General features: G+C 34.0%; 3 protein-coding genes and 1 long non-coding RNA gene across 4 annotated transcripts; 3 read left to right on the top strand and 1 right to left on the bottom strand.

Moving 5' to 3' along the window:
- The first annotated feature begins 112 nt into the window (after nucleotides 1-112).
- On the top strand, nucleotides 113-3,898 carry l(2)37Bb (FAD-dependent oxidoreductase domain containing lethal (2) 37Bb). Its single transcript, XM_076136042.1, has 6 exons — nucleotides 113-567; nucleotides 776-1,079; nucleotides 1,166-1,502; nucleotides 2,963-3,197; nucleotides 3,341-3,455; nucleotides 3,712-3,898. Exons 1-6 carry the CDS (start codon nucleotides 286-288, stop codon nucleotides 3,849-3,851), a joined length of 1,413 nt encoding a protein of 470 aa, XP_075992157.1. The 5' UTR covers nucleotides 113-285; the 3' UTR covers nucleotides 3,852-3,898.
- Nucleotides 3,888-5,495, bottom strand: LOC142987345 (calcium load-activated calcium channel). The gene is made up of 5 exons (XM_076136043.1): nucleotides 5,219-5,495; nucleotides 5,047-5,124; nucleotides 4,780-4,954; nucleotides 4,350-4,490; nucleotides 3,888-4,200 (listed from the first exon to the last, which is right to left on the bottom strand). Exons 1-5 carry the CDS (start codon nucleotides 5,277-5,279, stop codon nucleotides 4,104-4,106), a joined length of 552 nt encoding a protein of 183 aa, XP_075992158.1. The 5' UTR covers nucleotides 5,280-5,495; the 3' UTR covers nucleotides 3,888-4,103.
- A 784-nt stretch (nucleotides 5,496-6,279) lies between these two features.
- Nucleotides 6,280-21,922, top strand: PNUTS (Phosphatase 1 nuclear targeting subunit). Its single transcript, XM_076136040.1, has 5 exons — nucleotides 6,280-6,749; nucleotides 9,294-9,391; nucleotides 9,680-9,954; nucleotides 10,387-11,619; nucleotides 20,266-21,922. The coding sequence occupies exons 1-5, from the start codon at nucleotides 6,747-6,749 to the stop codon at nucleotides 21,723-21,725; spliced, it is 3,069 nt and encodes a 1,022-aa protein (XP_075992155.1). The 5' UTR covers nucleotides 6,280-6,746; the 3' UTR covers nucleotides 21,726-21,922.
- Nucleotides 21,923-22,467: 545 nt separating this feature from the next.
- LOC142986764 (uncharacterized) lies at nucleotides 22,468-24,419 on the top strand. The gene is made up of 3 exons (XR_012960423.1): nucleotides 22,468-22,698; nucleotides 23,100-23,422; nucleotides 23,893-24,419. It is a non-coding gene; the product is annotated as an uncharacterized LOC142986764 (long non-coding RNA).
- Nucleotides 24,420-25,704: the final 1,285 nt, after the last annotated feature.

The raw sequence follows: 25,704 nt of genomic DNA, 5'->3' as shown, positions 1-25,704 counted from the left end.
TTCCGACTTTTTATGTTATCGAAGAGAGATTATGTATCCATGACGGTAGAATAGTGAATGGACGGAATGGACCTCTTTAATACGCAATATACGCATAGACAAACTACCTATTTGTCAAAAACAGCTGTAAAGTGTAAAGTGTAAATCAAGCAGTTGAATTCAGCTGCATTAGAAACTGTCAACTCTGTTCTGTGTGCTGCAATAAATCGAATATGAATTACAACCAATGATAACTGAAACTTAAAAGCATATTGATTCTACACTAGTTACATAAATAAACCAATTATGGCGACGAAGCTGCTTAACAATATTTTTTGCAATGGAAGAAAACTAACCAATGTTCGCTACTTTGCCCGGAATATAAGAAAAGATCCATTCAAGAAAACATTAGATGTTCTTGCAATAGACATGCCATCATTTTCCAATAAAAAGAAAGACTTTGTGTATCCAGAGCACTCTGACATAGTCATAATTGGAGGAAGTCATATAGGATCAGCTATTGCACATGCACTAAAAGCTAGAACTGGTGAAGGTCTCTCTGTTGTAGTGATAGAAAAGGATTTTACGGTAAACTCTATAAATTATTTAGTTATGAAATGTTCTTGGTATAGATGAACGGGTAAAATTTACTTATGGACACATAGTACTTAATATTCCTGTGTAACTTTATATATTCTCCATTTAAAACCATAAGAGTAACTGGAGTAAATTGGTATTAGTTCTTAGCATTATTATTTTCAAATGTTTTTCATATTTGTTGTTTGGTTTGTTTCAGTTCAAGAAAGCACAGAATAATGTAGTCTTGGGGACACTTTCCCAACATTTTTCATTGCCTGAAAATGTTCACCTTTCTAAGTACTCAATAGATTTCTTAAGAGGTGTAAGGGAAACATTGAATGAAGACTGTGATCTTCAATACACCCCCACTGGTTCCTTGGTATTAGCTGGTGAGAAATATGCAGATAAGCTTGAAGAAAATATTGTCATGCTCAATGAGCTTGGTGTCAGAAATCAGGTTTTAACTAAAACAGAGATAAATAGGAGGTTTCCATGGATCAATACCCAGGATATCAAATTAGGTAGTATAAAGTTTACTAGACCAAAGTTAAGCATAGAATTTGATAAAAATTAAACTAATAATTCTCTTAATTTTTTTGTTTTACAGGTTGCATGGCTATTGAAGGTGAAGGCACATTTAATTCTTGGTCATTACTAAAGGCCCTTGTACAAAAATCGAAAGAACTCGGCACCACTTATGTCAATGCTGAAGTAGTAGGTTTTGATGTAGAAAAACAAAAGGATGTTCTTATGGAAGGAGTCACACCAGGAACTTTTCGGAGAATAAATAAAGTAATATATAGAACTGAAGATAACGAGGAATACGCACTTAAGTTTGCTGTATGTGTCTTAGCCGCAGGAAGCAACTCTGGTCATCTTGCTAAACTAGCAGGAATAGGCACAGGGAAAGACATTTTACAAATACCACTACCAGTAGAGAAAAGGTAAGCAACTTCATTAGAATTATTAACTATAAAAATTATTTATTTTTATTTGTTTTGAATACATAGGCTCTACTCTACTAATGGAGAATGTTACTAGGTATGCCAAATCACTTGAAATTTTGACACAGTATAGCCTGTATGTATACATATAAACTAGTTTTTGTTTTAGTCAAAAATACCAAATAGTTTTGATTTTATAAGCATTCAAAGTTTCGAAAAATAACGAGTCCCGCTAACAGCCGCGTTAGCGGCTGTGACGTCATACTACTTTACCGCGCCGCGCGGGCCGCGTCCCGCTTAGTATTAAGTCGCCAATCGTTGTTGTAGGTGTAATAGCTTGCGTAGTATTTTGTTGTGTTTTCGTCCGCTTATGTATAAAATAACTTATAATAATAGTAAATACTATTCGATTAATAAAATGGATAAAGGATTTTAAAAAGGGCAATCGGATAATGTACCTAAAATAAATGGAATAAGGGTTGCGAATTATTTGTGAAACAAATAGAGGTTTTGTTGCTTCCGAAATCCTACTTAATATCATAAATTTGAAAGTTTGTGAGAATGTATATATGTACATACATAAGTACATAAGTAATACATACAATGACATACATATGTCATTGTATGTATGTATGTACGTATGTATGTGTGTACGTACGTACGTATGTATGTATGTATGTACGTATGTTTGTATATGTATGTATGTATGTAAGTATGTAGGTATGTAAGTATGTATGGATGTTTGTTACTCTTTCACGCAAATTTGACAGAACCGATTACGATGAAATTTGATAATATATATACCTGAAGACCCAGAATAACACATAGACTACTTTTTATCCTCGAGTTCCCGAAGGATCGGGATTTACGCGGGAAGGGTTTCCATGCAGACGAAGTCGTGGACGGATTCTAGTATATTATACATAGGTATAATAAGTAATAATGTTAGATAAATATTTACGATCACTGCATATTATAATGAAACAGTTTTTAACCGAAATAATCGCATACTTATCGATTTTACATTTTTCCTGCCACAGTAAAATCAATAAACTCGCGATCAAACCGGTTAGAAATTGTTTTATTATAAGATGAAGTTATTTATTATTACTTATGTACTTACTTACATAATATTAAATTACATTTAGGCACAAAATATGATTTCCTAGTGTTTGAATTGAACATTTTTAAAAGTATTTAGGAATAATTTCAACGCACCGAGCGCGCGACCTCAAGCGGACTGTGTGAGCCAGACTGAGCAAGTGTAGAGTGACGTCACACCGTCACCGAGAGCTAGCGTCGTGCGGTTACGACTTGTTTTACTTATAAATCGAAAACTAATTGACGTATCGAAGTAATTCTTTCACCAGTATTTTTTATTTTTAAACGAGAATATGGAGTGCTAAAAATCAAAATTAGGTAACATTCTCCATTGTGTACTTGTCTAAAACCATTTTCAGGGAATACAATGTGTATTCAGTTGAAGGAAAAGCATCTGAAACAGGACTATGTACTCCAATGGTAATGGACACAACAGGCTTGTGGTTAATGAGAAATGGTATGGAAAATAACTTGCTATGTGGAAACTTACCTCTGATGAAAGATGATACCAAGAATATGTCAGAACAAGAATATTTAGAGAAGCTAATTAAACCTTCATTAATAAATAGATTCCCAAGCTGTGAAAATGCTGAGGTATGTATTACTCCTAGTTTTAAAACCTGTTTAGTTAGTAGATATGTTTAATAAATGATCAATAAAAATAAGTTGATCATATAATCAAAGTTTTTTGTTGCAATAGCTACAGCTGCAGCACTAATATCTTTTTTTATTTTCAGATCAATAAGTTTACAAAAGAAAGCCATGATTGTAATACTTACGATAATTCTGGCATACTAGGTCCACATCCCTACCACAACAATTTATTTTTAGCAACTGGCTTTGGTAGATTAGGTATGCGCATTTTATATTACTTAAAAATCTTAGTCTGTGCTCCAAAATTATTCCATTTTTGTTTTTATTGAATTTCAATTATATCAGTAACTACTGAAAATATAAGTGATGTTGAACTTATGGGTTATCAAATTTAAAAAAAGTTGTGATTAGTATATATTTCATTCTCCACAATGTTAAAATATGCTTACTCATATTTGGTTTGTTGATTCATTCAGACACAATGCTAACTTTTAACATTATCCTTTTATTACAGGTTGTCAACATGCACCCGGTATAGGCAAAGCTATAACTGAATTAATAATTGACAGTCAATATATGACCATAGACTTGACAAGATTTGGTTTTGATAGATTTCTAATGAATGAAGCATTAGTAGAATTTAATGTATATTAGAAATTAGGTAATTTATAAAATAAAAACACTAATAGGTTCAAAATAAATTATGACTTTTATTACAACCAACAAAATTAAAATATAAAATTTTAAACTTAAACCACACCTTGTGATAAATGAGCAAATAGGTGTATGAACATGGATGAAATAAAGTAAGTTTACAAGGATTGAAACAAGTAGTATTTTTCAGGCTCTGTTAAACTCCATGGGAGCAAGGTGTGGCTTATTTATGTATTCTTACGTAACAAAATTTTACTTAAATTGGGGTGGTGGTGCAGCAAACAAAGCTCCACCCTGTTTAGAAGCAGCACGAGATGGAGCAAAACCTAGAAGCTTCTGGATATTTTGCCTGTAAATAAAAATATGATTAGTACATACTTTAATTACACATTACTAAACCTTTAACTGAATAATTTCCTTAAATACAACCATAAGACAGTTTTAGTGCCAGTAATATTATTTTATTTACATTAGTTAACACATTAACATCTTACTCACCTAATACTCATAGTGCACAATATGTACAAGAAAATGAATGAGCAGTCAGTGTAATCATCCCCTGGAAGGTTCCTATGGCTGAGTCCTTGTATCCATGAAATGGGGTAGAAAGGCAGCTTGGCAACTACCCTTCCATCAAAACTGAAATATAATATACAAAAACCATTAAATAAATAGCCACATTGTTAAAATTGGTTCAGTTCTATTAGTCCAGGTTTAGGTGTGCAATAAAATGGTAATATATGGATGTAGCAGCAATCTGGTTTGCTGCTATATTCATAGTACTATAAAGAATACTAGAGTATGGGTATACAAAGTAAGTGTAGACTGTTTAAACGCTGAACTTATTTGTTCAACTTAGGGCAGTCAGACTGCCAATCTTTAGTAAGATATATCACTATACTATAGAATATAACATTAAATTACTTACATGCTGTTAAACATACTAAGAAGAGCTGTAAATGCAAAACCAATAGCAAACATAGACTTCATTTTGACTAATGAGAGATCTCTGTTGTTGTTTTTAAGTCTTTCCTCCTCCCTTTCGATTTTCTTTTTGTGCTGTTTATCCAATGAATCTCCATGTGCCTCTTTGCGTTTCTCTACTGTAATTCATAACCCATGATCAAGCCTCTATTTACAAAAAAAATCGATAAAATGATTTAGTAAACATATGCTAATTAGATTCTATACTTACACTTTTTACTTTGACGTTCAACCTCTACCTTAAGCTTTTGATACTTTTCTGTTCGGTACACCAATATCCATGTTAAACCTGTGAACCGAAAAGATGTCAAATTATAACTTAAATCTTGAATAGCTTATAGTTAGGTAGATAATACACTTTCTGTATAATATCGTCATCTTACCTTCACCTAAAAAGGCTGTACAAATCGAAATAAAAACTATAAGCAAAGAATCGCTCCACATTGTTACGAAGAATAGATTTCCCACTTTTTGATCAAATAACTATTGAACCTAGATTTCGGAAATAGAATTAAATATAGTAAATTGTATACACTGATAAATTGAATCGATATGAAGTACTTTTAAACTAAACGTAGGAAGAATTCGGAGGAAAATCCGTACCTAGTACATTAAAATATAGGTACTGAAATAAATTATTCGATTGATTGACATATGACACATGACAATGTCACACATTTGAGATGATGCGACAGCGAGTAGGGTTGCGCCGACCTGCTAGTTTGAATAAATGCATTTAGGTAATTATTAATAGGTGACTGATTTAAAGTATTAATAATTTACTAGATAAATAATAATTTGTCTTTATTTATTGAATAAAAATGTTCTAAAACTTCATTCATCGATTTTGATAAGTTTTCACAACTATTGGTAATCGTAGTATAGGTAGGTAATATATTTTGTTAAAGTATGAAAATTTGAAAACCTTGGCAACACAAAGCATTCCTTGTTTTCTCTTTATTCCTTTCTTATTCGGTTTTCCGGTCTTTAGTATGACCGATAACAAAAATATTACTAAATATAGTATAATATTTTTAGCAGGGTTTCGTTCACCGCTAAGTCGAAAGATACTTGTTTCATAATTTACAAGCATTATTGGTCAAATAATTTCATATCAGGGTAATTTTATATTGATGTGGAGTTATAGAGTTTCGCCAGCATGAAATAAAGCCAACAAACCGCGGTTATTTTAAATTCATATTTAAAGCTTTTGAAACTTTCTGAGGGCTACGAATTACTCTTTGTATTTTGGGAGAAGCCATTGGTGAGTTCTGCGCTTTGCACATCATTTGCCGATCAATTATTTATAATATATAATTATAGTAGTTTCTAAGGCATTAGAAGATTTAGAAGTATATTTTTGTCATTCAGTAAGACCGGTATCCTTTTCCTGTTACTACGATCGTTCATTTCATTCAAGTTACCATCCGTTCCGTTCTTCTGGTCGTTCGATTTCTTTATTCTTCAAGCATTCTCTCCGCTAGCCAGCCGTTTCGTGTTCCGGATCGAACGCCTAGCTGGCCTTGGCTTGGAATTCTGCCAACTCACTGATTCTTAAGTGTCGAATAATTTTATAAATTTAATGCTATTTTATTATATTTGCAAGGATAAAATTAAATGTTGCAACCGTAACAGCTATAGGAAACGAAAACTACTTACTAAATATTACCTAAAAATATAATAGGTCACATCTGTGATTATAGACATTATAATATTACATACTAAATGTTGGAAATAGTGTAACTTGTTCTGTTAACTGTTAATGAACTGATCAAATTAGAAAATAAGTGAATCTACGTGCAAGATAGATTGTACAACACGATGACGAGACGCCATGTTGTGTCTGGAGTTTAGGGGCGTGGCACATTGTGGAGTTGGGTGTCGTGTTATTTTTTGAAGTAATAGCTAATAATGGTAAGTTTTGACTAAATATGTGTTTTAACATTTATTCATTTAAAAATGCCTGTAATTTTTAATCGTATAATACTCGAAGAAGTTTATTTGTAGCACATTACACGTTACATAGTTATTTCGTAGCTGCCGCCATCCAGTGCTTATTGCACAGCCAAATGAATTTGTTTTACGAGATAGCCTAAAAATAGGTATAACCAGGAGTTTAGGGTGAATCATTTCGTTATAGAAGTAGGTACACCTAAAAGTACGTAGTCGATGACGTAATCTCGAGACAAAGAGAAGGGCAATGGCAACCATTTTGTTCACGTACAACGTAAACTAGGTATGAAACCAAACTGCGCAATAACGCTGACTAGACTTTGATCCCGGGTCTCTAACCAAAATACGGAAATCTGTATTTTACGTAAACGGACCTATCAAATCTCTGATCGTGGAATCGCGTAACAGCTGGGTATTGGCATAATATTGGTATTAATAGTGTGTCCCTAATCCCTAACATTGATTTAAGACCATTGTACAAATTGTACCTAGGTACTTACTTTTACTTTTTAGACAGCACCTACTTTGCGCCATACTTCATATAAAACTAATTCGCCTTACCTTGAAAAAATAGAACTGACCATTGCATCACATTATTGTAGAAATCGCAATAGTCCCGAGAATCGATGAAATTTCTTGCCAGGCAGATATCGATAATGAATCCGTCTGAAGTATTCTACAGTTTATAGAAAGTTTTTTTTTTCCATAAAGGTAATTAGGTTCATAATTTGGGCATGACTATGCTATCATAGCTTTTTATATATTCTTTATTTAGCTATCTCATGTATTGATAATACAATTTGCTACAAGTCATGTAATACTGTAGACATAGTAGTAATGAATAACCGGTCTTACGTGTAGACTGACAAACTCAGGGCCGCCATGCGTAGTTATAAATTAAGCATTATCAGAATAGGTATTTTGTCTTTTCAATTCACTTATGGCGCTCCGCTCGGGCTTTTTTAAATAAGACATTGGAGATTTGCATAATAATTATGTGATAATATGGAATTTTGTTTCACCAAAATTCGCTAAATTATGTATGTCAAATCTAATGTTATTAGGGAAACATTTTTGTGTCTATAAGATTTGTGTGTAGAGCGAAAAAACTACGCGAGGATATTTTTTTGATATTTTATTTGGTTTCCTTCTTGGACTGCTTTTTATTATACCTACTTCCAAAAAAAAATCTGATGATATGTGCTGAAAATATTTATTCGGTAACGTTATAAAAGCAAAAAGTACGTGCATAATATTGTCATGAAATTACTCATATGAGCAGAATGAATCAGACGGACTAAAATAATAACATTAGGACACATACCTACTTGGGTAAATCGCGACCAGAGAATGCATGGAGGTCTCTCCTATCCTATTATAACTGTTATATCGCCACCGCAGTGCGGGTCAGCTGCACGCGATCGATCGTGCTCGGTAAAACTAGGTACGTAAATGCGGCGGTTAATATATTGTTAATTTTTTTTTATACAAAGTATTTGAAACAAATTCTTATTCATTTATAATTATATAATTAAAAAATATTTTACAAGACTTAAAATTATTGAAACGTATTAGAGTTATAGGGACGGGGAATTGTATCTTGTACGAAAATTGTGACTTCCAAACTCAATATTTTTTGGACAACGGACTTGAAAAAGAGGAAACTTGTTAAATATTTTCAATAATCTATTAGATAAAAAACTAAAATATACATCATCTTTAATTTCTACTGAAACTTATCGGTGTTCTGTTATTATCGTGTTAACTTACTGACAGCTTTTACATGTTTAGACGCCAACCAAAGGTCCACACAGAGAGCTAGAGCAAATAGGGACATTACAAACAGCGATTTTCCAAGGCCAGTTAATCAGAAGTCTGCGCCAGGCTGTGTTAGACTGGCAATGCCAGGTGCAGCCTACTGCGACCGTGAATCTGCTTGACGCGGCCTGCTGGCCGCGCCATACCAACATCAGTCGTGAGACATTAGACGAGTCGGTTCCTTTAAACACCCACCCTAGCCTATTATTTTTATTATTGCGGTCTGGGATAAATAAGACCATGGACCCGCACTTAAAACGTAGGAATCGTGTCTATTGTTTTTAAACAACGCGGGCTCAAGATAGACGTACTTACTGCTAAAGCTGTAGGATTTACGGCGTTTCTCATCCATATCAATTAAAACAAAGACTGCACTATTTTTAACAAATGAATTTTATCAAACCAGTGTCGGATTGGCAGTGTCGGCACTATGATATTTTTAAGTTTATTCTTTTGCACAGATTTCATTATTAGGGTATATTCCTAATTTGTATGACGTCCTAATTTGTATGACGTCGAAGTTTTCTGAAACGATATTTTGTCACTATCAGCCAAGTTTGAAACTCTGTGAGAGAAGAATACAGAATATTGTGTATCTTATCGCGAGCTATGCACGAGTATAACGTTTATTAGTAAAGCAGTTTGACTTATTCTCATTAGTTAATATGCTTTTATTATTTGTTACAGCCGCGTATAGATCCTATCCAACTGCTGAACTGCCTTAGTGTGCTATTGTCACCCAAAGGCGGCATCAAAAGCAGAGACGAAGTGCAGAGGCTAGCTATGTAAGTTTTATCCCATTAATGCCTTAATTAGTATTTTAATTAGGTTGACTACTATACGTTAATTGGTAATAGATCCTTATACTGAATACTGTCTTGGTTTTTGACAAAGGCAATCATAGTAAAAACCCCTTTATTAACTTCTAATTTGCACGGCCACTTGATGAGCATATTCGCAGACGACGATACGAAGTATTACAATCATACGCCTTCCACACTTTCAAAGCATTGTGACGGAATTATGATTCTTAAATATTTATTATATTTACAAATAATATTTTTCTATTTCAGACTTATGACCAAGTATTCAAAAAAATTGGTATCTAAATGCATATACATCCAGATACTAAAATGTACTGAAACTGATTTACTTGGTTTATTTATGGGCTCTGAGGGGTGGCTTCTGGTCCATATGTGGTTGACGGAAAGCATAACGGCCAAAAATTGGCCCCTAGTCAAAGAATTGCTAGAGTTGTTATTATTATGCCCAGTTGACATAGAACGTTTGAAAACCAATAATTGTCCCAAATTAGTAAAGGAACTATCGAAGGATGAGGACCACTTTGGTGAGTAAAGTTATTTTTATTACCTTGAACAATTGTCAATATTTAATTAAGACTGATACCTACAGTTCTTTACTTTTAACACCATTTCGTTACACTCATTTTACCCACCACGCGATCTATTTACGTATGCCAATGTTCTAGATTAAGGTACCATACGTGTTATTATGAAAGAAAGTCACAGCAGAAAATAATTTTGGAATTATAAATTGACGCCATATCTCTTAATTCGCCTCATTGAATTACATCGCGGTAACCAAATTTTTTAGCTAAGCAACATTTTGATATTCTTCAATACAAATCATATTAATATTTTGACAATTTTAGAACTAGACGAAAGCTACCTAGAACTTTGGCAGCTACTGATTTTTTTCTCGCTATTCTGAATATACGTTATTATGTTTATATAATTAAACAGGAAATTTGTCTTTTCAGCTATCAGGGCCTTAGCGTCGAAATTGGTAGAACAGTGGTTAAAAACAGTTAAAGGTGAACAAGTTATTCCTGTGCAGCTTTCAGACTTACCGCAGATAATATCTGATGCACAATCAGACTCTGATACTGTCGTCAAAACTGAATGTAAATTAGAAAATAATTCAGACTTCAAAAATGATATAAATGTCAACAACATTAAAACAGAAATTAAAACAGAAATTAAAACAGAGTTTAAAACAGAGTTTAAAACGGAGTTTAAAACAGAATTTAAGACAGAAATTAAAACTGAGGAGCCTGTTAAAGTAGAGAAATTGAATTCTAATAACATTAATGCAGACAAGTATTTGACTGATGATAAAATTAAAAAAGAACTTGAAGAAGAAACAGAAACTTTGCCAGTATTAAAAATCAGTTTGAAGGACGGAAAACAAGTTATTTCTCATTCGCATGTTGATGAAGATAGTGAAAGTAAAGCTTCAGAAACATTTTCAGACACTGAGAAGCCTAAAGATAAATCCAAAAGCAAAAATAGGGATAGAGTAGATGATAGAAATAGTAGTAATAAATCTAGCAGTTCGTCTAAACATACAAGTAGGTCACATTCTTCAAGTGATAAACATAGGAGCAGCCAGAAAAGCAGCTCTAGTAGACATAACAGTAGTGGCAGTAGTAGTAAAGAAAAGTCTAAGGATAAGGATAAGCATTCATCTCATAGTTCTAAATCAAAAAGTGACAGCCGGAGATCGAGTGAAAAATCGTCATCGTCTGGTAGTAAATCTAAAGATGATCGAAGTTCTAGGTCTTCCGAAAAAGACAAGTCGAAGGATAAAGCGAAAGAAGAAAAGTCAGAGAAAAAAGACAAGACTAATGAAAAGTTAGATGATAAAACGCCATCAGTTCATAAATTAGGAAAAATTCCAAAATTGAGCGACGCCAAGAAAGAAAGACCTTCAATATCTATTGAAGTTAGAAAACCGGACGAACCTAAACCTAAAACAGTTAAAACATTCAATTCTAAATTTAGGAAACATGGTCTGGAAGAAGAAGTTAAACCACCCCCTTCTCGTGCAGCAGTCTTAACTAAAAAGACCCCTCCTGCATTGCCGCCTAATATACCAATACCGAAAAGGCCGTCTCCAGTTCACAGCGATCCTCCTCCCGAAAAGAAGCCAAAAATTATAGAACCTGTTGAAAAACCCGGCGCAATAAAATTAATTCCTCCTAAACCTAAACGTAAGTATTTTTTTATTATCATATTGTTAAATATTTTACTAAATTTTTCTTTTTTTCCAGATTTACATTGGTGGTGGCAAGTTCTCCCATTGTCACCTAGTGTATTCAGTAGTTTAGGTTGCTATGTCTTCGGTGGTAAGTCTAAAATGCATAACTTAACGGGTCCTAAAGTGTTTTTATCACCTGTAAAGTATTTTTTTCTAATAAATATTGAATTCAATATGAATCTTTCCGTTAACCTGACTCTGTTCAAAGACGTAAACGTGAGGTGAAATTACCAGCGCGCCTTTACTGGATCGTCCGGTCGACATGCTGCAGAGCTGTTGAAATCGGCTGGTGCATCGGATGTGGATCTTCGGCTATCCATGAAACCGGTGCGAAAAATTATTTTAAAGGACACAAAATAAACTATATCTGTTATAATTACGATTGTCTACCAAGATATTATTAGATAGCGACAATGCGAATTGATGATTCCTGATTTTGTGTATTTCCCAAATATATACACAAAATGCATGAAGGAGTTAAAATGGGCTACTACTACTACTAGGTGACATTAGATAAACAGACCAGATTTGCAGCTTGAAATACTTGTATAGATATACATAATATCTTATTTAATCTAGTTAGTGGTAGGCAAAAATGTGAAATTCACACAACAGTTTGCATGTGGTAAATAGCGAGAATAATAAAGCAATTATACAGAAAGTACCTACGTGCTAGCATATTATTCTGTGATATAATATGTTTAGGTATATTATATATAGCTGTCATAACTACATACCTGTATATTGTTATCCTCTTACATTGTGCCTGTAAGTAGGTACACACAATGCAAGCAAACAGCTGTAAATGAGGTTATATTGGTATAATACGTGCGGTTTTTTTTGTTAGTGGAGGTTTAGTCTTGTCGATCGCGTTAAAACCAGCAGAACGGAGAACCAAAGACATAGGTAACAAACTAGCAGCTCACGAGCAACGCTATTATTAAGTAAGTAAAAAAATTAAGTACCTAGGTATCTAGTTACGTTTTTGTCTATTATTTGGTCAATTATTAGGTAGGTATAGGTGGACTGGAACTGAAACAAATTATACTAAACAAAGAATCAAAAGAGTACACATCATCATCAATCAGTCATGTCTTGGCTTTTGATTTTTTGGGGTGACGGTTGTTAGGTACCTGCTTAACTTAATTGTTCAGACTGACAGAATTTGGTTAGGTATTGTTTTTATGATACCTGTCTACTGGAATTTCGCGCTTAGTTATGACCGGTATTCACTCAATCCAACGTTATTAGCCTAAGTAGTGGCTCAGTATAAGATTCTCTGTAAAGCAGTTAACGATGCCATGCTATTGCTGCAAAGCAGTAAACGTAAATATTTTGACTTTTGACAACTTAGTTGTAGCAGGTATGTTTGCCTGCTGACGATACGTTAATTTTTCCAGATATTCGGGAAATTATAGATTTGGCACAAGTGATTTCCTATTGGAACAAGTGTCTAGAACGCTAGTGTAGTTTTACTAAAATTTACCGTGCCCTACTCGTTTGACATTAAGATGCCTTGCGTTGAATAGGCAGATTAATAAAATAATCAATTTGATTGTTACCTATGCATTATCAATAACAATTTAAAAAAATACCATTAACAGAAAATACTTTCTATAATCCGTTAATGATTAGGTAGGTAATTAAGCTAGGTACGGATAGATATGCTTTTATCAATTCTGATATCGATGCAATCGGAAAATAATTTTCAATGACATAAATAAACAATTTCGTAGGTACCTACCTACTACATAGCCACATAAAGTAAGAAATGAAAAAGATACTATCTATATAATATATAAGGATTGATATTTTATTCTCGACTATGATGATATCTATCATCTGCAGATACCGTACCTATTCATATTACTGTACTGATGATTTCTCAATGTTACCGGCACTTTGTCATTCGGCTCGACTTTACTACACTCAGTAGTTTGAAGGCATTACGTACGTGTTCACAATCTTTTGCAGTATTTGTTACCTTCAATCAAATTTTTTGTGTAATTTAAATCTGGTCTGTGTAACTAATGCCAAGATTTCATAATTCATCACAATACACCTTGTGTTAAATAAAACAGAACCTAGAATGTTTTATTATTTGTAAGTAGGTACATAATAATATACTACCCCCTAAATACCTACCTAATACTACTCATTAATATTATGAAAAGTATTGGTCGTAGGTGCCTATTCTACATTTGAAAGTCAATGCACTCATACTTTGATCAGCCGCTTTGTGCCAGTTACAGTTAAATATAAACATTTACGTAGATATTGAAAAGAAAAACCAATTGTTTATGTTTTGTAAAACATACGATAGCTTAACAACTTGTTAGAAGGAATATCTGTCCACGGAAGCTGTGAGAAGCAGGGTTTATCCAAATTAAGAAATAGGTATAATTGCACGAAAACCTCGCTCATCCGCCCAACACGCGGTTTTTTAATGGCTTCGGTGGGCAGAGGTAACCTTTAGCAGTGCAACGACATCTTTGATATTATATATTTACTTAATATTAATATGTATACATTTTATATATCTATTAGATCAATTAAATAGGAAAATGCTGCTATTAATAATTGTTCGAGTTAATCCTTAAGATTTGATTAATTATCCGTATAGACTATAGAAAATAGTAATGTGTTTATATCTAGCGGGGCCCCCTTAGCTAGAGCGATGAAAGTGATAAGAGCGGTTAGCTCGTTCAATGTACCTACCAAATATAATGAAATGGTCCAATGTACCTCCGTTGTATCCACAGAAATGACCTCTGAAGTTGATGTCCATCCAGCGGGGCCCTTCGTCGTTATCAGGCCGAGATACTTAAAAGTGATGTCAGACGAAACTTGGCCCAATGTACCTTTCTAGTCATGTATTTGTTCTTAAAAGTTTGTGATGATATACCAGAAATTAAGTTTCAAAGTTTTGTCTAGCCAGCAGGGCCCTTTGTTATTTGTATTAACATATGCATAAAATGCAGACCATTCTTATGTCTTCCCAATGTACCTCACAGTTATTCACTATTTACCAAATTTTTCGCGGTTTTTCTACCTAAACAAAAAAATAAACTTTTCATACAAAATAGTCTGTTTGTGCAACACGGGGCAACCACAAAAGTATGGTCAGCAAATTCAAAATTAATTGTTATTTTGTATATCGGTAGCAATGGTATGTAAACAGAAAAAACTTTTTTTGAGACAAAAGGACTCCTATAAATTGACATCTGTGATTGAGTATTGTCCTGGTGGTATAGGCCATTGCTACCGATATACAAAATAACAATTAATTTTGAATTTGCTGACCATACTTTTGTGGTTGCCCCGTGTTGCACAAACAGACTATTTTGTATGAAAAGTTTATTTTTTTGTTTAGGTAGAAAAACCGCGAAAAATTTGGTAAATAGTGAATAACTGTGAGGTACATTGGGAAGACATAAGAATGGTCTGCATTTTATGCATATGTTAATACAAATAACAAAGGGCCCTGCTGGCTAGACAAAACTTTGAAACTTAATTTCTGGTAGGTATATCATCACAAACTTTTAAGAACAAATACATGACTAGAAAGGTACATTGGGCCAAGTTTCGTCTGACATCACTTTTAAGTATCTCGGCCTGATAACGACGAAGGGCCCCGCTGGATGGACATCAACTTCAGAGGTCATTTCTGTGGATACAACGGAGGTACATTGGACCATTTCATTATATTTGGTAGGTACATTGAACGAGCTAACCGCTCTTATCACTTTCATCGCTCTAGCTAAGGGGGCCCCGCTAGATATAAACACATAAAATAGTAAATACATGTCATGATCAGGAACAATTTATATTATTGTTTTCCTGAACGCGTTGTGAACATTTTCGTTTTAATTGTATGCATGTCTTTTCTTGACTTCAATTAAATCCTTAGCATTATTTTAGAGATTTAATAGGTCTTATATTGCTATTTTACGATTTTGTTTCGCGGTAACTTCAAATAAAAGCGTATAAATACATGGCCGAATGGTTAACAAGTGCGCTTGTCAAGCCTGATATGTGCATTTCAAGGACGTCTTGAAAATGTGAAAAAAACATAATTTAGAAAAATAAAATCATTTCTGCTATATTTTGTTCTATTTATATGATTTACGTTGTTATATTTTACCTAATTTTACTATTTTTGGGTCGTCCAAAAAATCTTCGAATGCACATTATCAGATCGGCAAGCGCACCGACGTTATATTTTTATGGTGTTGTTGATATATTTATTATCAGCAATAGTCATTAGAATTTAAGGTACCTTCGATTCGATAACTACAGTACCTCGAAAGCCCCTTTTTAGTATTTCCCATGCGTACCTTAGCTGAAATTCATTAAGCGCGCTTTTATTACGTATTGTAAGTTGTAACCATAATTTATAAACCAGAGTAGGTAAAACTTTATTCGAAACAAAATACGTACCATATAAAATGCCGAAGGAAAACAAAAGGCTTAAATGAATTTAACAAATAATAATAATAGGAAAGTGAAGACTATCAGCTACAAGTGACTAAAAACGTAATAAAAAATTTTAATATTTAAAACATAATTACTAAAATAATATCATGTGGACAAAGATATTGAAGTTACAGGATTTGTATTTCAAACAATAATGTCTTCGAATTATGCTCAATGTTCTTCAATTTGTAAAAATGGTTATAAAAGTTATTGTTATTAATTAATCATTTTGACGCGACCACCACCTGGTCACCAATGATGTTAACATCCAGTACATGTTATTTTTGATTGAACCGATTTAATATTCGACATTCAGTTTTATTTATTTACTATTTGGTTAAATTTTTTGACTTTTATCTAAATTTCGTTATTTATTTGCAACTAATTGCTGCTTTTTACGTTTCCCGATTTATTTACTTTGTATATTCTAGCTAGTTCTTGTTTTTATAATTATAATTCGCATGTTTTGACTGGCGGTGGTTTGGGGCTAGGCTGGCAGGATGTTTATACACATAGTATAAATTACGTGCCGTCCTAATATTTGAGGTACCTACCTATTAAAATAAGTTCCTAGTATTATATTGTTATACTCTTGTGCCTAATCGAGTCTCGGTAGGGTTGTTCGATAGATCAGATGCATAACAAGGCACCATGTAAGGAACCAACTCATAAATCACATGTCCAGATAATCATTTTGTATGCATTGCAGTTCTTAAATAAGTGGGTTTTTATTATATACAGTAACAGCATAACATTAAATTTTAAAAAGCACTTGCTTCTACTCGTGACTTCGTCCGCGTTAAATAACATTCCGGAGTTAAAACCATCGTAGTTTCGCTTGCCAAACGTGATATTATGTACATTTAAAGATCTTTCCTGGACGACCCAAAAACTTAAATTAAATGTAACGACGTTAATAATTAATTTTAACACAGTATAGCAGAAAATATATTTTTTGCAAAATTTTGTCCATTTTAAATATTTCAAAACATACATTGCGAAAATTACAGCTTTTGGGTCGTGTTAATTTTTTTTTAAATACACATTTGGGTATCAGGTTTGATAAATGCACCGACGCTGACGCTATGTTAATCCTATCTACTATTTCAAAATTGTATCCAAACTCGTTCCGTAGCCTGCATGTAAGAGTAACAAACTTACATACTTCCATCCACCCCATCGCATATAGTAGAACTAATATTTTAGTGCCGTTTAAACGAATGTCTAGCAAAAAATGATTATTCTTTGCATTATTTATCACGTGTGCGGTCGTGTTTTTGAGTTGATAGTGAGTCTTACCCTTAGTCTATGAAGATAGATAGCCCCGGTTGTAAATTTTAATATAGTTACCTAACAGCTTAACATTTTGGTACCTATACAGGCTAAGATAAGAAGGGAGCGCTATGATAAAAGGTTTAAGTAACCGACTTTTTGAACTGTGCAGATTTTCTACATAACATATAAAATCCAAAGTAGAAAGATATGAGACCAAATTTAGCGTGTCCACTGTCCGCTCCGAACAGGTCAACCATATTATGTCTAATTATTATTTGTATCGAACACCATCATATAATTAAATGCCATCTCAGGCAACCGCTTTAAATAGTGCGCTATACCGCGAATGTTATACGCCCTTTAGATATTCCTTCCTCCTACGCTGAATCGGTCGAGCGACCCTTCTATATCTCATTATCTACCTACGTAAAGAATCTATCGCGCACGTCACTCATACTCATATATACGCTCGACTACCGACGTCGGCGTAGGAAGAAAGTACTTAGACTAGCTGACTAAGCGTAATCACTATAATTATGATGGCTTGCAATCACAATGTAAAACAAATCAGCAAGATATCACTAGAATTCAGGTTTATGCGCTATATTTTTTGGGATGTGCATCTTGTTATTGCTATTTGATATTTTCGGGTATTTTCGAAATATACCGATAAGCCCAAATATTTGCAAATTGCTATGAAACATTCCCTCACATAATCATTATTCGTAGATAAGGGAGTAGGTCAGAAGTAATTTTAAATTAACCATCACGTCCGTCGAGCATTGTAACTGCTCTGTTAGTGGGCTACTAACTTGATTAGATTAGCGATTACTCAAGTTATTGGTCAAAGGTATTTCTACAGCGCTTGGTGATATACAGAAGATATAATATGAGAACATCTGTCACCATTTCCCCGCTATCCAAAGCGGGTTACGAAACCACGCAATTCTTAATAAAATTTCGTGCGCGACAAACTCTCACTTTGCCAGTTTTTATTAATCGACGCTAGTCGTGTTTCGTGAACCCTTCTAACTTTTTTGTTGACTTACATTTACTTAAGTAGATACATAAATTTTATCATTTTTAGGCAACTATTTGTTGTAAAGCAACGCAACACGTTTATTTTATCGTAACGACGAGTTGACTTTCTCTGTTCATTGACCTTAAGATATATTGATTACGTAAGCCATCTGCATCTAAAACACGTCGTCAGAGATCCTCTTAATATTATGTCGTTAACTCTCGATAATATATTTTTTGTCGTTTTCACAAACATAATTAAATAGGAAACTAGTTATATTTTATATTTAGGTACATAAGAGTAAGGTAGGTATATAGTTACGGTTTTGTTCTTATGTTGATGTTTTGTTTTATATGTACTTAATTAGTAATATTTCATGACTCACTTAGTTTGTGATGTAAAATATCTTCGTAGTAGATGAATATATTACAACAAATGATTAGATAGCTGTGCGGAAATAGGATGAGAAGTTAGCTATCGTCCATCGGGTTCCTCATCCAATTTCAATTACAAAATCAGATTATTCGAAGGCTCAATATTTCTTCTTAGAAAGAAAAAGTATTTCAACCACCATTCTCGTAAAACAATGCATGCATAAGTTATAATGCTTTTCAAAACTAATAAATTATTGTAGTTGCTTTTCATTACTGTGCCCCTAAACGACTGACCTTATTTTACAGACTTAGTGAACGAGGCATTCTAAGGCTGCCAAACATCTAGATTTAACCTGGTTTCGGGGAAATAAATACCACTAAAAAGCACAGCAGAACTAGGCACAATAATTTAGTCATGTACCCAGGTCATGTCAGGTACCCATAGATAAACAAAATCTACATAAGTGACGACGCTATGCAAGCATGTTGAAACAATCACTTTAGTTTTAATGTACATACGACGTTTATGTAGGTCAATAACTTACTAAGTACGATGATACAATACGCAGAAGTCGCACTTCAAGTAATAGCGTAATGTGTATGTAACGGTTTTTGCCGATTCCTTGTGGACCGAATGTAGATACCTATACAGCTACTCGTTTCCGTAGACGTTGAGTAGGTCAGGGTTTAGATTACGTACCTATTTATTTACTGTTTAAAGATTCACATCATGCATATTAGATTCAGTCGTTAAAGATATTTGCAGTTGATTTAGATTGCGTAAAGACTGCCCGCTTTACTTTTTACTCAGTGGAGTTATGCAGCTATCTAATCTTATGAAGCCTCATAGTTACCATATCCTGTTGGAATAAGGAGCGATATCAAGTATTATCAAGTTCATTAATTATAATTGAGACATTTTGTCACGTAGGTATTGATTTTTAAATCCCTACGCATAACTTTGTTGTTGTAGAAAAGTGAGCATTGAAATTACACTGATTTAGATTTTGTTATTATTTCCTTTCCTGTAGGGAATCAGTACGCAGGTACACTAGTTTAACAATGTACCGTCTCATTTATACAGGAAATAATACAGAGTTGGAAAATAGGTCACTTCCTATACCTAACATTAATCAACATGAAAATTAGAAACTTAGAAAAAATATGTAACGAGTCAAGGATAATCTTTTCAGGCTATTTTCATTATGCGCTGTGGTCGAAAAGTTATTTCCTGAATTGCATTTGATTACTTATATCGCCGTTAATTTGTACTACTGATTCGCAGTCATGTGAATTAATAAATTTTGTTTGACGCCTTTAACACTTTAGATTATATGTGCCATATGAACCCGTGGTTATGCATTATAGACTTTAAACTTTGTGTACTTATGTGTATTTTTACTTTAACCTTGTACATTCAATTCGTATTCATAAATATTTTTCCTTGTTACAGCGATGATGCTGTTAGAAAGTGATATGTTCATGGACGCCTTAAACGCTTCAGCCACGAATAAAAAGGACCCTAAAAAGAGAAAACGACGAACTAGTGGATCTAAAGATGGCAATCCTTCAAATGAGGGTTCTCCACCACATACTCCAACAAGCATCACCAGCCCAACCAGCGAAAGTAAATCCGTGCCACCAAGATTTTATCAAGATACTCTTGAAGCTGAGGATAGTAAAGAAAAAGTTTCAGATAAAAATTCTGATACTAATGATACTCAAGATACGTCTACAACGGAACAGGACAATGAGGATAAAATGGACACAAATGAACCTCATACATTAACCGTTAATGGCCTTAAAGGTGTTTTGTGTTACCACAAACGGAAAGGTCCTAAAAAGAGTATTAAATGGAAACCTGATTCTGAACTAGAAGAGATTCAATACTTCGAACTTGACGAAACTGAAAGAGTTAATGTAACAAAGACCTTCACGGATATGAAATACTTAGAAAGAATTCATGAAAGAGATGCGTTCCAAAAGGGAAGGAATCTTAGTAATGATGATGTGATGGAAGAGAAAACAAATTGGAGACCGTTGATTCCTGTCGATGCCGGTGGACAAATACAAGTAGAACACGGCAAAAACAGCAAAGAAAAAGATTTACAGGCAGTACGTCAAAAAGGCACTTTGCAACCGCTATATTTCTCCAAGTCTATGATACCTGACTCCGCCTTTGAACCAGATCCTGAAACGCATCCTTATTCTGAGCCTACCATTATACCATTAGAAGATGTCACTGGCAATCAAGATAACATCAGCGACTTTAGAAACATGCCTTGGCCTGAACCCAAGGGAAATGCACCTGCATCATCAAATAATATGAATGTTCCTGCCATGTTCCCAGCAAATATGAACCAATTTCCCAACAACTTTCCAAACACACAATTTCCTGGTGTTCCACCAGGATTTCAAACAGGTAATATGGTTCCTAACGAATGGCAGGGCGGAGTACCACCGCATATGATGCCAAATGGTATGCCTGGCCCCATACCCCCTGGAGCGATTCCGCCGGGTAACATGCCTCCAGGAATGATGATGCCTCCAGAAAATATGATGATGTCACCTGATATGTTTGGGGGACCAAACCCAATGTATCCCGTGCCCCCGGAAGGATTTAATATGCAACAGAATATGTTCCCTATGGACTTCAACATGTCGGGACCTCAAGGACCTCCGGGTGCGGATGGTTTTTCGGGTCCAGGCAATTTCCGTGGCGCAATGCGTGGTCGAGGTGCCGGCGGACACTGGCGCGGTAAAAACGCTGGCAATTGGGATGGTCCACAGAGGGGTAGAGGTGGTGCTCGAGGTGGTCGCAAAGCAGTTTGTATATATTTCCAACGACGAGGGTCGTGTCGACAAGGTGATAATTGTTCATTTTTGCACCCAGGTGTAAATTGCCCATTTTAAGAACTCGTAATTTCCGTTGATTGTTTTGTTTTTAAATATTTGATATAAAGTAATGTTATGTTCTATAAGTCATTATTCTAGAGTTAGAGACTCAAAAGACTGCTAAATGTAAATAAGTTTAATGGTTGTAAATAAATGTAAATATGTAAAGATATTATTAAGCGTTTATACGAAATACAAATATAAATTTATTTCAAGCAATTGTTTTATTGTACCCATTTTTATTTAAATATAATCTTGTACAGGCTTGAAACCACGATTAAACCACTGTGTAGACTAGCCGCAATATTTATAAAAGAGAAAATCTCCTGCCTACACTTATCATTAATCGAATGTTGCGGGGACATGTAGGTATAAACTTACAAATTAAAAGCAAAGTATAACCATGTCGAACACAGTTGTACATATTATATAGGTAGGTACCTATATTAGCTCCATGTGGGAATCGAACGCACAATCCACACGCAGCTGCGGCGCGTGATGACTGGAACATCGCACTGTACTACTGCTATAGAGTTTCAGGTTCAAGGTTCAATTCACACCGGGACGGTAGCGGCCGTCAGCGATGGGCAGCCCAACTAGCAAAATAATGTCATATAAATGGTAGAATAACGTTTTGATTTAACTTTCAGTCATATCAGTATGGTTATATAAAAGTCTTTTGTATGTATATATGACGCGGTTTTGGGCGCAGCTTATTATAACATTTAAATCGTGTAAGAGTCGTATTGTAGTCGCATCAGCGTCAATTACGTTGTGTAAAAATCATATAGACGTTGCAAGTATAACTAAAATGTTTTGTAACAGTACCTATCTAGTTATACTTCTGCGTAACTATAACCTTGTATAGATGTAAACTATTATACATAAAAGTCGTGTTATGGTTAAACGATAACCTCTATATACATTTCGTTACGCGAATAGTACAACTTAGACAAAAAAGCAACTTGTTTTTGGAAAACTTCATAAAAAGGTAAGTCAAACGTTATAAATCGTTATTATTTATTTAATGTAAAGAAAGCCTATTGTGGTGTAAGATGGGCGGTGAGAGGTGATGATACTTGGGCATTTAACTTTTTCGGTAATATATATAGTCATCCCTACTCATATTTTAATGGGCCTTCATAATATAGGTATTTCACTTTGTTTATTAAATAAAATACATAAATTGTCATTAATAGATTTCGCCATATGGCCACCTAATTATTGGGCGACCGCTTTACGACATGTAGGTAACTATTGATTTTATAGATGTTTTTTATTTGATTTATGTTGTCCACCATAACGGTTTCAATTAGAGTTCTGTTGGAAAATAAAAAATCTTTTTGTTTTCCAACAGAACTCTAAAGTTAACCGTTTTCGTTTATATTTCAGGAATATAATGGTGATGTTTTTAGACGTAGACAAGTTTTTAACTAAAAAAGACTTAAGATTGCTAAGACATTTAAAATGGCCATGGGATAACACACATTTTAAGTTATCACTGAAGTGCTATGGATGTGGTTATCCTACCAGTTCGACAATATTTACACATTTTATCATACATAACAATAGAAGCATAGTACAACTATTAAACTATGATTTCTTTTGGTGCCGAAACTGTAAGAAGTTTGCCATATATGACCATTTTCCTGAAGATGAATGTTATTGCAATTGTTAATTTTATTTTTATTCTGCATATTTGATTCAATTATAAGGTAGGATTCCATTCAATATTTCTATATTTACATAATTGCCGAACTATGTACCTAGATTAATTTGTCAAAAGTCAAGCCGCCATCAGACAGACCATTCATATTACAATTAAAACATCACACTAATTTGGGCAGTCAGTCGTTTACTCTGTGAGACAGACAGTCAATGCGCAATAAAAATGTCCCTCTGCCTCAAGGGATTCCCCTTTCTTCCGTCTCGCTCTCCGCGTTTAGTTTCGCGCTGTGTTTAGGTAAATGAGATTTTAGTTTAGTTTGACTTTTGGTGTGAGAAGTAGTTTCAAAACAACTTCAATATTAATAATATAAATTGTTAGTAGATCGTACCTACTAATAAATTATAGTACGTCGTTGTTTTTGTAGTAGGTATATTATAGTTGATGCGTTATAGTTGATTTGATTTTTTCGATGTGTAAATATAGCAGTAAATAACCCTGATATTTTTCTATGTTTAGGAAGGTAATTAGGTACCATGGTTTACAAAATTGTACAAACTGTGGAAAGGGGAAAGTTAGTTTTAACAGCAGTGCCTGACAAATGGGAAGAAAATGGTATCTTGTATTGGCCAAGACGAAAAGTAGAGGATTTATTAAAGAATCCATTTTCCCGTCCCGAAGATTCCTGGTCAACAATACAATGCGTCGTCAAAAGAAGTGGAATTGCTTCACTGGAAAATGCTGAGACAGAAGTCACCAAAATGTCAAGCATGAGTGATTACCCTCGCTACTCAGTGTGACTTCTGATAAAAGAAGATGAGCGGAACTACTTTCAATTATACAACTCCTATCTTGACTGGGCCCAGCCTTTGCCAGATTTAGTGTTGAAAAATGTACTACGGAACCACTGTCATTATAGCCACTTTCTTTTTGGCTGTGCCCGGCCTTTTCCAGATTAATAGTAAATGTATTTGCTATCTTTAAAGATTCATAATTTTTGTTTACTTTTCTTCTAAATCCACCCCTCCTTTTATTCTTTTCCACTTTCCGGGATCCATAATTAAGAATGTAATAAAAAATGGCGACTATGTTGTATAAAAATTACTTAATATCGTTTAAACAATCAAATGACTTACTAAAGTCATATAAGTGTAAAGCTTTAGGCTAAAAGTTACATAAATGTTGAACTTTATAATAGTTTAATAATAGTTAATTACACGAACATTAAAAGACAGTTCATTATTTAACTGTCGTATAAAAGTGTCTAAATTTAAATAAAAATGGCGGCTCATAACTATTATCTGACTGAAACGTTAACTCGACTCAAAGCCTTATTGTGTAAATGTCGTAACAGACACGTTTTTATAACATCCAATAAATTAATTGAGATACCGTTTACTAGACACATTTATATGATTTAAATGATATATAACTAAAGCATCGAATAAAACACTACTTTAAAATTGTTAAGTTGATTGAAAACTGCTATAAAAGCCTTATAGGTCTGTTAGTTGTATAATATCTTAATTATATAACTTTTTTGCTAGTTGGGAGAATAGTACCTACCGATAAAAGGGTGCGTGACTGCTCGCGACTCAAGCGATTTTGGGCTCTTGGCCATGAATTTAAAGTTTAGAATTCTTTAAGGCTGAAAGTGCTCGGCGCGCCTCTGACGTTGTGGTATGAATTTAATTTGTGAATGAACACTCCTACTCCCCAACCTGAAAGCTATCGTAACAATACAGAGATATAAACAAGAAAAACTTGTAAACGAATAATATGACGTCAATAAAATACTAAGTATCTACATATCCTTTAGTAAGCATCATTATCTATAACTAATATTATAAAGCTGAAGAGTTTGTTTGTTTGTTTGTTTGTTTGAACGCGCTAATCTCAGGAACTACTGGTCCGATTTGAAAAATTCAGTGTTAGATAGTCCATTTATCGAGGAAGGATATAGGCTATATATCATCACGCTACTACCAATAGGAGCAGAGTACCAGTGAAAAATGTTACAAAAACGGGGAAAAATTGTAACGCTCATGTAACGCAAGCGAAGTTGCGCGGGTCAGCTAGTCACACAATATTGTTACTGTTACCTATTGTCTACGGTCTTGTTCATTATGTTTTTTAAGTACTTAGTACCTAGTTAGTTAAAGCTTAGCCTACAAAGTAACAAACACCAGACTCAAAGTCCAACTAAACTAAACCCGCAACAACTGGGTGTAAGTATGACACATAAAATACATAAGTAATTTAAGTATTTAATCTGTGCGGGAATCGAACCTTTGTCATCCAAGCACTTAGACGTGAGTGATGTGAGATGGA

The sequence above is a fragment of the Anticarsia gemmatalis genome, chromosome 3 (assembly GCF_050436995.1).
Source record: "Anticarsia gemmatalis isolate Benzon Research Colony breed Stoneville strain chromosome 3, ilAntGemm2 primary, whole genome shotgun sequence".
In the NCBI taxonomy this organism is placed as follows: Eukaryota; Metazoa; Arthropoda; class Insecta; order Lepidoptera; family Erebidae; genus Anticarsia; species Anticarsia gemmatalis.
Note: the sequence above shows the minus strand (reverse complement) of the source record. Positions and strands in the feature narration are given on the sequence as shown.

Excerpts from the sequence above, each read along its gene's own strand:
- PNUTS (XM_076136040.1), top strand. Across the intron at positions 9,392-9,679 it reads GAAGTGCAGAGGCTAGCTAT|ACTTATGACCAAGTATTCAA; the intron begins GTAAGTTTTATC and ends TTTCTATTTCAG. Across the intron at positions 11,620-20,265 it reads AATTCCTCCTAAACCTAAAC|CGATGATGCTGTTAGAAAGT; the intron begins GTAAGTATTTTT and ends TCCTTGTTACAG.
- LOC142987345 (XM_076136043.1), bottom strand. The coding sequence starts at position 5,279 with ATGTGGAGCGATTCTTTGCTTATAGTTTTTATTTCGATTTGTACAGCC. Across the intron at positions 4,955-5,046 it reads TGAACGTCAAAGTAAAAAGT|TAGAGAAACGCAAAGAGGCA; the intron begins GTAAGTATAGAA and ends TATGAATTACAG. Across the intron at positions 4,491-4,779 it reads CTTAGTATGTTTAACAGCAT|TTTTGATGGAAGGGTAGTTG; the intron begins GTAAGTAATTTA and ends ATTATATTTCAG.